At 32.8% G+C, this 12,140-nt stretch overlaps 1 protein-coding gene across 5 annotated transcripts in view; it reads right to left on the bottom strand.

Moving 5' to 3' along the window:
• CEP192 (centrosomal protein 192) overlaps positions 1–12,140 on the bottom strand; it is a 156,972-nt gene that overhangs the window by 102,914 nt on the left and 41,918 nt on the right. For all 5 annotated transcript variants that reach the window (XM_051970500.1, XM_051970501.1, XM_051970499.1 and 2 more), the window contains 4 exons: positions 11,815–11,938; positions 10,723–10,874; positions 4,255–4,525; positions 3,195–3,335 (listed from right to left, as the gene is read on the bottom strand). In XM_051970500.1, coding sequence (XP_051826460.1) covers positions 3,195–3,335; positions 4,255–4,525; positions 10,723–10,874; positions 11,815–11,938 — 688 coding nt within the window. The remainder of the gene's footprint in view (positions 1–3,194; positions 3,336–4,254; positions 4,526–10,722; positions 10,875–11,814; positions 11,939–12,140) is intronic.

Here is a 12,140-nt window from a genome sequence, read left to right as displayed (position 1 = left end):
AAAAAAAAAAAATGTTGAATTTTTTGCTTCTCTGTTTTTGTGACTCATGATCATAACAAATATCAAGTGTAGTAAATATGCTAAGGCTCTGGGGACAACCCCTTCAAAAAACAAACAAAAAACACAAGAGTCCTTATTCCTAAAGAGTTCATGATATAAAAGGACAGAGACTACAAGTGAATAATTATATTTAAAACAAGACACATAAGAATAAATAGAAAATATCAAAATAATCTAATGGGAGAGATTCCAAGCAAACAATTATATAAAAACAATATATATAAAAATTAAAGGATCAAAAGAAGAAAAGTATTAACATTAAGGGGGATTGGGAATGATTTCCTGTAGAAGGTAGGATTATTGCTGGGACTTAAATGAAACCAAGCAAAAAAAGAGTAAATAATGTTCCAGGGATGGAAGATGATGAAAAATGAAAGGAATTCTTCCTTTGCTCTCTATAGCTTTTTATAAGTTCCCATCATATTAAAGATCCTTTATTTTCAAAGTGAACTTTTATTTTACTGAGTTCTATATTTTAATCTAATTCACATGGCAATAAAATTGTAAATTAACTTGGGTAGAACTGTCCATTTTTATTATATTGGCATGGGTAGGTCATAAGCATAAGATTTTCCTTTTAAATTGTTCCTCTTATTATAAAGGATCATTTTATACTTGAATCTTTACATTTATTTTGTGTGTCCTGACATAATAATCCCCAAATATTTTATGAATTTTATAGTTTGTTGGAAAGGAATTTCCTTTTCTAATACTACCTGTTGAGTTTTGTTATTATTTTATTATTATTATTTTGTTATTATTATTGTACTGAAATGGTGATTTTTTGAGGATTTATTTTGTAGCGTAAAACATGAATAATCTTTTCAAATTAATGCCTTTGGCAGATTCCCCAAGATTTTAAAAATAAGTTATCATGTGATTAGCAAATAGTTTTTTCTTCCCTTTCCTATCTTTATACCTTTAACATGTTCTTATTGTTCTCCAGTCATTTTCTATTGTCTTATGCAGAACTACATAAAACAATACTGGTAAAAGTAGGCATTCTAAAAGATAAAACAGACAACTCCAATCAAATGAAACTGAAAAGCTTCCCAAAAAAACCATCTAAGATAAAAAGTGAGGAGAGGGAGAATCCATCGAAACTTCTTAGAAAAGAGCTTGATATTCAAAATAAGTAAATAATTAACAGAAAAATATAAGAACAAAAGTGATCTCAACAATTAAATGGTCAAAGGGAAGAAGTGCAAAATATTAAGGAATACATGAAAGAATCCTCCAAATCACTAATAAGAGAAATGAAAATTAAAACAACAATGGAGTTTCACCTCATGCCCTGAAAACTAAAAATGATAACAGATGCCAATAGCCAATGCTGAAGAAGTTGCAGAAAGATAGGAACACTGCTAAATTAGTAGAGTTATATGAATCAGCACAACCATTTTGAAAATCAATTTGGAATTATTTGAATGAATTGAGCATACTCTGTCTATTCCTTTTTGCCTAGAGATTCCAGTCTTACTCTATTACTTATTTGATAAGAATAAAATTCCCACATATAGCAAAACCTTTACAACTGCACTATTCATGAGGATAAAGAACTGATATATCAGCTGGGGAATGGCTAAGAAATTGTGGGAAATAAATCAATAAATAAACATTTATTCAGGTAAGATTTTAATGCATGACTTTGCTAGAAGTTATTCAAAAATACTTATGAAATATAATGAAGGTATAAAATTGAACAAATAACTAGCATAAGAACAACAAAGTAAGGATCCAAAGGGATTGGCTAAACAGGGAAATATACTCCTACACGGGGGCAAAAAGTTAACTATATTAATTCAAAGTATAGCAGAAGTGGCTAAACAACAGTTTCTATGAAATTGTTCTGGGGATTTTAGTAAATCGTAATGTAATCTCAATAAAAACCAACAGTATGTCAACAGCTAAATCACTTAAGCTGGATCAAAAGGGGTATAGCATCAAGAGAGGTTACTGTACTCTATACACTATACATCTAAAATATCACATTGCACCAGATTTTATGAAGGACACTGACAAGGTGAAGCACAGTGAAATAAAGTGTCCATCATAGCAAGGAAGATGAGACCATGTCACAGAAGAGAACAACTGACAAAACTAAAAATATTTAACTTGGAGAAGTTACAATAAAGGAAAGAAGGAATCAAGTAAGCTGTCTTAAGATATTTTAACGTCTTATAGAAGAGGAATTGGGCTTGTTATGTTTGGCCCTAAAGAACAGAACCCAGGGTTTTACCAAATGAGTAGAGGTACAAAAACACAGCTTTTAGAAATATTCAGAGCTATCCAAATGTGAAAAGACTGTCTTAGGAGGAAATTCATTCTCTATTAGTGAAGGTCATCAAGCAGATACGACATACCATCTGTCAGATGTCCTTGGGAATAAAAGACATCTGAAATTCTTTCTAACTCTGAGATGTTCTTTCAGGTAAGATTATTTGATCCTGCAAAATCCCATTAAGCAATTTTTACCAGTATTTTTGCCAAAATGCTATAATGAAAGAACCTAATGAAACCAAGTTGCCACAAAACTCCCAAATTCCCTTTCAGAAAAAAATAAGAAAAAACCAAACCCATTATTAAAGTTTTTAATATAGCTGAAATCAGATTAATTTATAATCTGAATCACTTTTAGAAACTTTTTATTGACCTTACGGACTGTCTTATTCATCTTTATAATCTCTATTTTGAACAAAATAGGGACTTAATAAATGTGATATTTCCTGAATTGAAATGAGATTAATTTTCCATTAAAATGCAATATTTATTTTCTAACAATTTTTTCCTGATGATATGAAAGGTATCTTTAATGTGAATGAATACATTTTCCTTTTGGCAATAAAATTTTCAGAAATGGAACATATGACTAGATTTATGTCAGCTCTAAAAAACCCATCACTGTAAATGAAAGAGAAGTACTGATCCAGACTTTAAAACTCTTCACTAAGAATAAAAAGTCCCAAAGGCCAATATTTTCTTTGATTGCATCAAGTTAAGTTTATTAAAAAATGCCTTTGAAGAAAATATAAATAATATGTACTGTATTTATCATCTCTAATTATACACAGTAGGAGAAAGGGGGCAGGTGAGGAGTTCAGGAATGAAGGAAACACAGAATAACATATACTTACATCCAGTTCTGAATTTTTCACTTCCTTCATTATCTCTACAAAGATTTAAATCTTGTTCTTCATCAAAAGAAGTATAATAAGCAAGATCAGTCACCCATTTACCTTCTTCATTTTGATAGACCACACTGTGTGGTAGAGCACCTTCAGAAAAAGAATTACACAAAAGACATCATGACAGAGAAAGTAACTAAAAAATTAGCTTTTAAACCCTTTAAAATGTGAGTGTTTCATGACAGATTACCTCTGACAGATCGTGATAAAGTGAGAAATAATACATTTTCCTTTTGGCAATAAAATTCTTGGAATTAGAATATAATTGGTAACTAGATTTTGGTCAGCTATCAAACTCTTATCATTACTCTAAATGAAATGGATAGAGTACTATCTTATCTGAAGAGTAGCTAAAATAAAGCACAATAAAAGCAACCTGCTTAGGAAAAAAAATAATAAAATTAAAACATTCAGTAAAAATACTGGAAAAGCCTATATAATTAAAGGGGAAATTTTTAGCTCCCTGATTAAAAAAGAAAAATAAAAAAACTACCACCAAAAAAATTTAATATCAAAACATTACTCAAGTATATAAATTGTCAGTTTCTAATTTTCACACAGATCCAGTGCTTAGCATGAAGTAGACATTTAACCAAAATTAGTGAACTGAGAAAAGAAGAAAATTAGAACTTTAAAGAGTTTTATAGAAACCCTTTTATAAAGTAGTATATCAAGGACTTTTTGTATATCTTGTAACATTAAAATACATATATATTATTGCTTTCAATTAGATTGTAAGCACACTGAGGGGTTCCCAAAAATGGTTTTATTTTTGTCAATATGTCCCAAGCATATAGAAGAGTAAAATATTATCAAAAATTTATACTTGCTATTCTGGTATGACAAAGTAGAACATAAAAGTCAATTTCTTTAAGCCTCATGGAACTTCTCTATAGCTTTGTATGTTATAAAAGGAGGAAAAAAAATCTATTTGTATGTTTCTAATTGAAATGTCTATCAATAAAATATCTTACAAATATTTCATTTCAAAAACAAACAAAAAAATTACCATTTTTCTTCTTTTCACTAGAATTCCAATTTTCACAAATCCTCCTATCAGTAGTAGGTGACCAGTAAGCATCAACTGAACTAAATCCATTTTCAAGAAATTCCACAGAATCTGCATCCACATATTTCTGAATGGATATTTTTGGAGTTATAGTATCATCTAAGGATCCATCAGCTGCTTCAGAATCTGATATAGTCTTATATTTATGAGCAGACTGTATTCCCAATTTTAAGGAGTGAAGATCGAAACTGCTTTGATTGATATTTGTGTTCTGAAAATAAAGTAGATAAAATTTTATCTTAAACTCATTAACTGTCTTCCCCCACTGTGTGGCAATGTTTTTGTTTTTGCTTTTAAAAACCCAAGTCAGGGAGGTGCTCCCAAGATGGCAAAGTAAAAGCAAGAACTCGTCCAACCTCTTCCCCAAACCACTCCAAATTCTTTTAAATAAACAAATTTTAGAATGTCAGACAAAACACCCAAAAAGATGGAATAGAACATTTTTCAGCTAAAGACCACTTAGGTGGTTAGCGGAAAAGGTCTGTGTCACCAAGGAGTTCAATAGGCAGTCCTGGTGCAGGCCACGCTAGCGCAGGCTCAACCCCTGCCTCTACCCCAGCCCCAAGCCAGCAAAGCAAGAACAGGTCTAGCAATCTCTGAATCAGCAGCAGTACTGGTGGCTTCCAGACCTCTCAACACAGAGACACAAAAGAGGATTTGGAAGGTCAGCAGAAAAGATCTGTGGAACCATAGTTGGAGCCCAGTATGCAATTCCAATGCAGGCGTCCCTCACCCCCACCCCAAGAGCAGCCTCAATTCCAGCAAAGAACCTCCAAATCAGCAGCAGTAGAAATAGCAGTTTCTAGCTCTCTCAGCCCAGAGACCCCTAAGGTTGGCAGAAAAGGTTTGCCAGTAAACCAAGAGTAAGCATGGAGAGTGGTGGCAACTATAGCTTCTTGAGGCCTCAGTTCCCAGGAGATCTCTTTATTAACACTGAAAAAGGACTCTAGTGCTATAGCACACTAGATTTTACAGCTACAATGGGGTGGGGACACACCTAAAAGCTCCAGGGAAGAAAAGAGTGCTTGGGGTCAGGTTCCTAGAACGATCTCTGAAGCTGCAAAACCCCCCCTGAGGTTTGGGACACTATGCCCTCCACCCTAGAAACAGAGCCCTACTTTAACAGAATTAAAAGCTACATAATAAGGTAAGAAAACAAGCAGACAACAGAGAAAGTTTCTGACATAGAAAGTTACTATAACGACAAAGAAGATCAAAACACACTCATCAGAAAATAACAAAATCAAAGCTGTTAGATCCAAATCCTCCAAGAAAAATCAAAATTGGTATCAGACCATGGAAGAGTTTAAAAGGGATTTTGAAAATCAAGAGAGAGAGAGGAAAAATTTAGGGTAGTGTAAAAGTAAATACAAAAAGCTAAACTGGCCAAATGGGAAAGAAGGTACAAAAGCTCAATGAGGAAAATAATTCCTTAAAAAAATTACAATTGAACAAATGGAAGCTAACAACTTTATAAGACATCAAGATGCAATAAAGCAAGACCAAAAGAATTGAAACATAGAAAGTTACTATAACGACAAAGAAGATCAAAACACACTCATCAGAAAATAACAAAATCAAAGCTGTTAGATCCAAATCCTCCAAGAAAAATCAAAATTGGTATCAGACCATGGGAATATCTTATGGGAAAAACAACTGACTTGGAAAATAGATCTAGTAGTAAAGAGAAAGATAATTTATTGGTCTATCTGAAAATCATGATCAAAATAAGAGCTTGATCATCATTTTTTTTTTTTTTTTTTTTTTTTTTTGCTGAGGCAATTGGAGTTAAGTGACTAGCTCAGGGTCACACAGCTTAGAACGTGTTAAAAAGTCTGAGGGCAAATTTGAACTCAAGTCCTCCTGACTTCATGACTGGTGCTCTATCCACTGTGCCACCTAACTGCCCTCATCTTTCAAGAAATTATCAAGGAAAACTGTTCTGATATTCTAGAACCAGAGGATAAAGACATTGAAAAACTCTACCCAACACTTGTGAAAGAGATCCAAAAATGAAAACTCTCAGGAATATTATAGCCAAATTCTGAAATTCCCAGGTCAAGGAGAAAATAGTGCAAGCATTCAGAAAGCAACAATTCGAGTATAATGGAGTCACACTTAGGTTAACAAATGATTTAAGCAGCTTATACATTTAAAGACCAGATGGCTTGGAACATGATATTCTAGAGAGCAATGAAGTTAGGATTACAACCAAGAATCACGTACCCAGCAGAACTGTGCATAATCCTTCAGGGGGAAAGGTAGACATTCAGTGAAATAGAGGTTTTCAAAGATTCATGTCCAAAGCTGAATAAAAAATCTGACTTTCAAATACAGGATTCTGGAGAAGCATAAGGAGGTAATTAGGAAAGAGAAATCATAGGAGATTTAAGGTTAATATGATTATATTCCTATATGGGAGGGATACTTGTGGCTCATAAGAACTTTCTCCTTATTGGGGTAGTTAGTAGGAGTTTTTCAAACACAGAGGGGACTGAGTCAAATTTGTAAAATAATAAAGAGCCATGCCCCAGTTGATAAATGTCAAAAAATATGATCTATGATCAAAAGACTATAAATCTATGCATATCCTTTGACTTAACAATACTACTAATAGGCATGAATTCCCAAAGAGATTTTTTTAAAAAGGAAGAGATACAAAAATATTTATATAGCAGCAATCTTCTGAGGGCAAAACGTTTGGAAATTAAGAGGATGTCCATCAATTGGGGAATGGCTGAATAAATTGTGGTATGTGATTATAATGGAATACTACTGTTCTTTGAGAAATGATAAGCAGGATGCTCTAAGAAAAAAACCTGGAAAGTCCTCCAAGATCTCAAGCAAAGTAAAATGTGCTATATGCAAATAAGAGCAATGTTCTGGGATGATCAGCTGTAAATGACTTTGCTATTCTTAGCAGTATAATGATCCAAGACTACGCTGAAAGATTTATGGAAAAAAAAATTCATACTCAAAGAAGACACTAATTGTGTCTGAATGCAAACTGAAGCATTTTCTCTCTCTCTTTTTAACTTCATTTTTTTGAGTGTTTTTTAAAATTAGGATGGGAGATCCATGTTTTCTTTCACAACATGACTTTTATGGAAATGTTTTGCATAACTTAGCATGTAGTTTCTTAATGGAACCTGAGGGTGGAGATAAGGAAGAGAATCTGGAACTGAAAAGTTTTAAAAACAAATGTAAAAAATTTGTTTTAAACGTAACTGGGGGAAAATATTATTTTTTTAAAACCCAAGTCAATGAAACAGTCATACTAATATTTAGTATTAATAATACATTATTTAGTATTAGTTATGCTAATATTCCACCAGTGACTCTCAATCACAAATCACCATAATACAAATTGCCATTGAATCAAAAAGCAAAGGCAGACAAATGGCAGACTATCAGTAAGTTTCAACAACTGAAATGTCCTAAGTTATCTTGGGTTTATGGGCTAGATTTCTTTCTTCCTTAAACACAAATCACTCTGGCTCTCATAGACTGGTCAACAATAGGTCCAGGCCAGGCCCCAGCTGGTCACTGTTTGGGTCCTAATTGGCTCATAGTGAACTTAAATAGCAATTGTTCCTGTTGTGGCCAGAAACCTTGCAGGTCTAACCTAAGAAATCCAAAGTTTCCACTGCAACAAGGTGGAATCTAATATAAATCTAGCTATTGGACCCAGATGGCCTTAGAGGAGAAAGTGAGGCTACACATCACACCCACACTTAAATCTAATTTACTTGCATGTCATAGTGCCAGCCCCCTGACGTCATGGTGCTCTTCAAGAACAAAGGACAAACGACATTTTACCAATAGTGAATGGAACTCAAGAATGACACAAAAGCTATTTAAGAAATTTATCAGAAAAGAAAATGGGCCAGTCATTTAACAAAAGCAGACTGCTTGAGTGATACACTGATTCAAACTAGATTGTTATACAAAAAATAGATACATTTTTTGTGGAGGATTTTTGGGAAGACATTGTTAAGATTCCAAAAAGAGATTAATAAGATCACAGATTTAGAAAAAAGCTCTCAAAAATCACCTTTTCCATCGCCCTTTTCAGGTATAAACTAGGTCTCAAAGAGGGGAAATTAACTTGCCCAAGGTCAGAGTCCCTAAATGGCAGAGTCAAGATTGGACCCCCGGAACCTGAGACTCCAAATGCAAAACTTCTTTTACTATATAATTTCGCATGGATATGTAATGATGAAAAAAAGTCTACACTGATAAAATTCACTAAGGTCACACGCAGCATTGTTTCTTATTTTTTAAAAAAATTCTTAAGTAGACCTCTCATTAATCAGTGAGGATACATCCTTTTATTAATATACTTAATAATCTTTTCTCTTCCCAGTTCCAACCTATGCAATTCTTAGCTGCTTTTCCCACAAATCTTTCACAACACACATATCCCAAAGCAACAGAGGTCTTCTAGATATTCTAAATTTTTAAAATTATTGTTACCAATAAAATCAACACAGTATGAAAAGTTAAATTTTCTAGATATTTGACATTTTAAACAATGTAAAAAGCCTTAATATTCACAATAATGAGGGTAACCTATCAAATATTAGGCCAATCCCTACATATTCCTTTCAGTTTTTATCCCACCCCCCGCCACCTTAGCAATTGTCATTTCTTACTTGTTGCTTTAGTAGTGTACCTGCTTCTAGGTCTCTTTAGTCTGATTTGCTGTGTCTAATGTGCTTTGAGTGAGAACCTCTCCACTGAATGAAGTACATTATGACGTTGATTTTGATTGCCATAAAATCTTTTTGCTCAAAGCCAAGTCCCAGATATTAGTGGTTGCTGAATAAATAAATATGGTTAAGCGAGATGCTAGATTATGGGACAGAACAATTACCTGCCATAGGAGTTTTTAGATAATATAAAGCGAGGTAACTAAAATCATCAGGGAACAAGAAAAATCTGAGCTTTGCACCCTCTGGAAAATAAGAGGATCAAAAAAAGAACAACACAGTTTATGTATAAAGAGGAAGTAAGACACCAAACCATGGAAAGCCTCCAAAAAAAAATCTGAACGTGACCCAAAAATTAAAGGATTATTTACCCAGAAGAATAGCAGCTAAATTTCAGACTCAATATGAATTCTATCATAAAAATGATTCAGCAATTTTGAATAAGAGAAGAAGCATAATGAAGTATACTGTAGGAAAATTAAACTAGCATTAATATGACAGAATATAGACAGAGGGGGAAAAAAGCTACAAACTAAGAAATAATAATAATCCAATCCAGGCATGAAATCTAAATTAGGGTACTATAAAACAAATTAAGGGGAAAGTACCAAAAAATTACTGCAGAACTAAGGTGCCTTAGTGACTAGACTGAATTTTACTGTAATAAAAGTTTCATCATTTATAAAGTAGAACTACTACAAAATATATACACACATATACATACACATACATATATACAGATGTGTATGTGTATATATATCATCACACACACACACATCACAGAATTTTACTGAGAATAAAAAGAACACATAAAAATTATCCACATACTAAAAAATAATACTACAAAATAAGATTGCATTTTTAGGAAGACAAAGAATCAAAGTGCATATGTGTATACACACACACACACACACACACACACACACATACACACACACACACAAAGTTTAAAGCACATTTAGGATTAGCCTTAGTGTCAGGGTTAGAATTTAGAGTTAGGGATACGATTGAGACCACAGAAATTAAGATAAAAGTTCTGACCAAACAGTACCATCACTTTCAAAGTCAAAGACTGAATCAACAAGTCAATATATAAGATCTTTACAGCAACACTATTGAAACAAATGTTTCCATAAATTGGGGAAATGGCTAAAAAGACCAGAGCATAGTACACAAAGAAATGAACAGTAGGAATTCTAAAAAGGGAAAATTTGTATAAAATGAAGTCCAGTAAAATAAGCAAAATGAATAGGACAATCACTGCAACTATGTGAATGAAAACATCACTAAAAGAAAGTCCAATTTTGATTAACTGGAAAACCAATGAAGGTCTTGGGAAAATTCTGAAATTCACACATGATTTGCCCATGAGCATAACAAAAGAAGAGGACAACCTAAGATAGATTACTGTATATGCTAATATAGTCACTATTCCAGATGATTTGGGTTTTTCTTTTTAAGGCATTAGAGAAACTTTAATCAGGACTTAGGAAAGGGTGCTCTAATGACTAACAAAGACAAAAGGAATCAATAAAACTTATTTTTAAAAGGTGAGAGCTAAATATGTTTAAATTTTGCTCATAAGGGTATAATGCAATGGTTTGGGTGAAATAAGTTTTTCATCTGAATGATCTGAAAGCAATTCACTCAAATAGTCTCCCCACAAAAACCGAAAAAGAAAAGAAAGTTGACTGACCTTGCAGCATGGAGCGTTATTCATTGAAGGATTACATAATGAACCATCATTTTCTTCTCTTAATCCATTTTCTTCAGTTTCCCAAGTATTAGAAGGAAACAATGGCACATTATCCATAATTCCTTTATCTTCTTCAATACAGCCTTCATTCTCTGCAGAGTATAAGAAGTTTAAGTTTCATGCTTTTAACTATCCTGGAAATTTATATTAGTCTGCTGATAATGTCCCAATATACTAAAGTCATAATAACAACTATGGCTATCATTTATATAGTGACTTCATGCTTGCAAAGTACTTAAAAATACTTATTTGATCCTTACAACAATTCTGAAAGCTATTATTTTATAGACAAGGAAAATGAGGCAGGCAATAGTTAAGTGACTTGTCTAGCACTACATGGCAAGTAAGGATCTGAGCTGTTCTTATCTTCACTGATTATTCTCTAAATCTGTGCCACCTAACTACCTTACCATTTTAATCTTAATTCTCTTAGATTGGATGAGGAAAAACAGGCATGAGTATGGTTTAAATGTAAGAGAGAAAAGGGATTTTAGAGCAACATAGGCTGTAAATATATTTACAACTGAGGCTAGTAATATATATAGTAATATATATCAGATGACATAGTAATATATATCATCTCTTGGGAGATGATAAAGTTAATATTACAAAATATAACTTAAAACTTACTTTCCAAAACTAAAAATTTAACAGCCAGATACAAATAATACTGTATAACCATGCTAATCTAAACTGAATTAATCTTTACTTAATGAGTAACTGTATTTTTTTTAAAAAGCCAGCAAATGGTAATTGTACAAAAGTTATAGCTACATCAGCCCTTTTCTTAATGCTAGGATATATATTTAATTTAAATAATCCTATTAATAAAGTACCTAATAATTCAATGCTCAGAGGAATTATCATTTGCAAAGGAATACTTACTGTTAAAGCTTTAAAAGTTGTTTATTTCTACGTTCCACAAAAATTCAGCAATACCTCTTTTCTTCCCCAAATAATAAGTCACACAAATTGAGCAACAAAAACACAAAAAAGGAATTCTAATAATGAAGGGAAAATTCTAATACCTACCAGGGCTCTCTTCACTCTGTCTGGAGTTAAGTTCTGATTTCATAACAATTTGTGTTCCAAGAGAATACACAGAGATGTTATCTTCAGATTTGGGTCTATAGCTTGGTCTATTATTTGCTTTCACCTGTTTAAAGGATATCGATACTTTAGCTAAAAATTTGTAACTTGACATTTTTAAAAAATTAAATCTGAAAATCTCTGAGGCACACAAAAATAGAGGAAAAAAATTAGAGGAAGAACACTCCTTAAAGACAATATAAACTGGGGCAACTAGGTAGCACAGTGGATAGAGCACCAGCCCTGAAGTCAAGAGGACCTGAGTTCAA

Source organism: Antechinus flavipes, chromosome 1 (genome assembly GCF_016432865.1).
Source record: "Antechinus flavipes isolate AdamAnt ecotype Samford, QLD, Australia chromosome 1, AdamAnt_v2, whole genome shotgun sequence".
Taxonomy (NCBI): domain Eukaryota; kingdom Metazoa; phylum Chordata; class Mammalia; order Dasyuromorphia; family Dasyuridae; genus Antechinus; species Antechinus flavipes.
The sequence above is the reverse complement of the archived record's forward strand: the minus strand, read 5'-3'. Positions and strand labels throughout refer to the sequence as shown.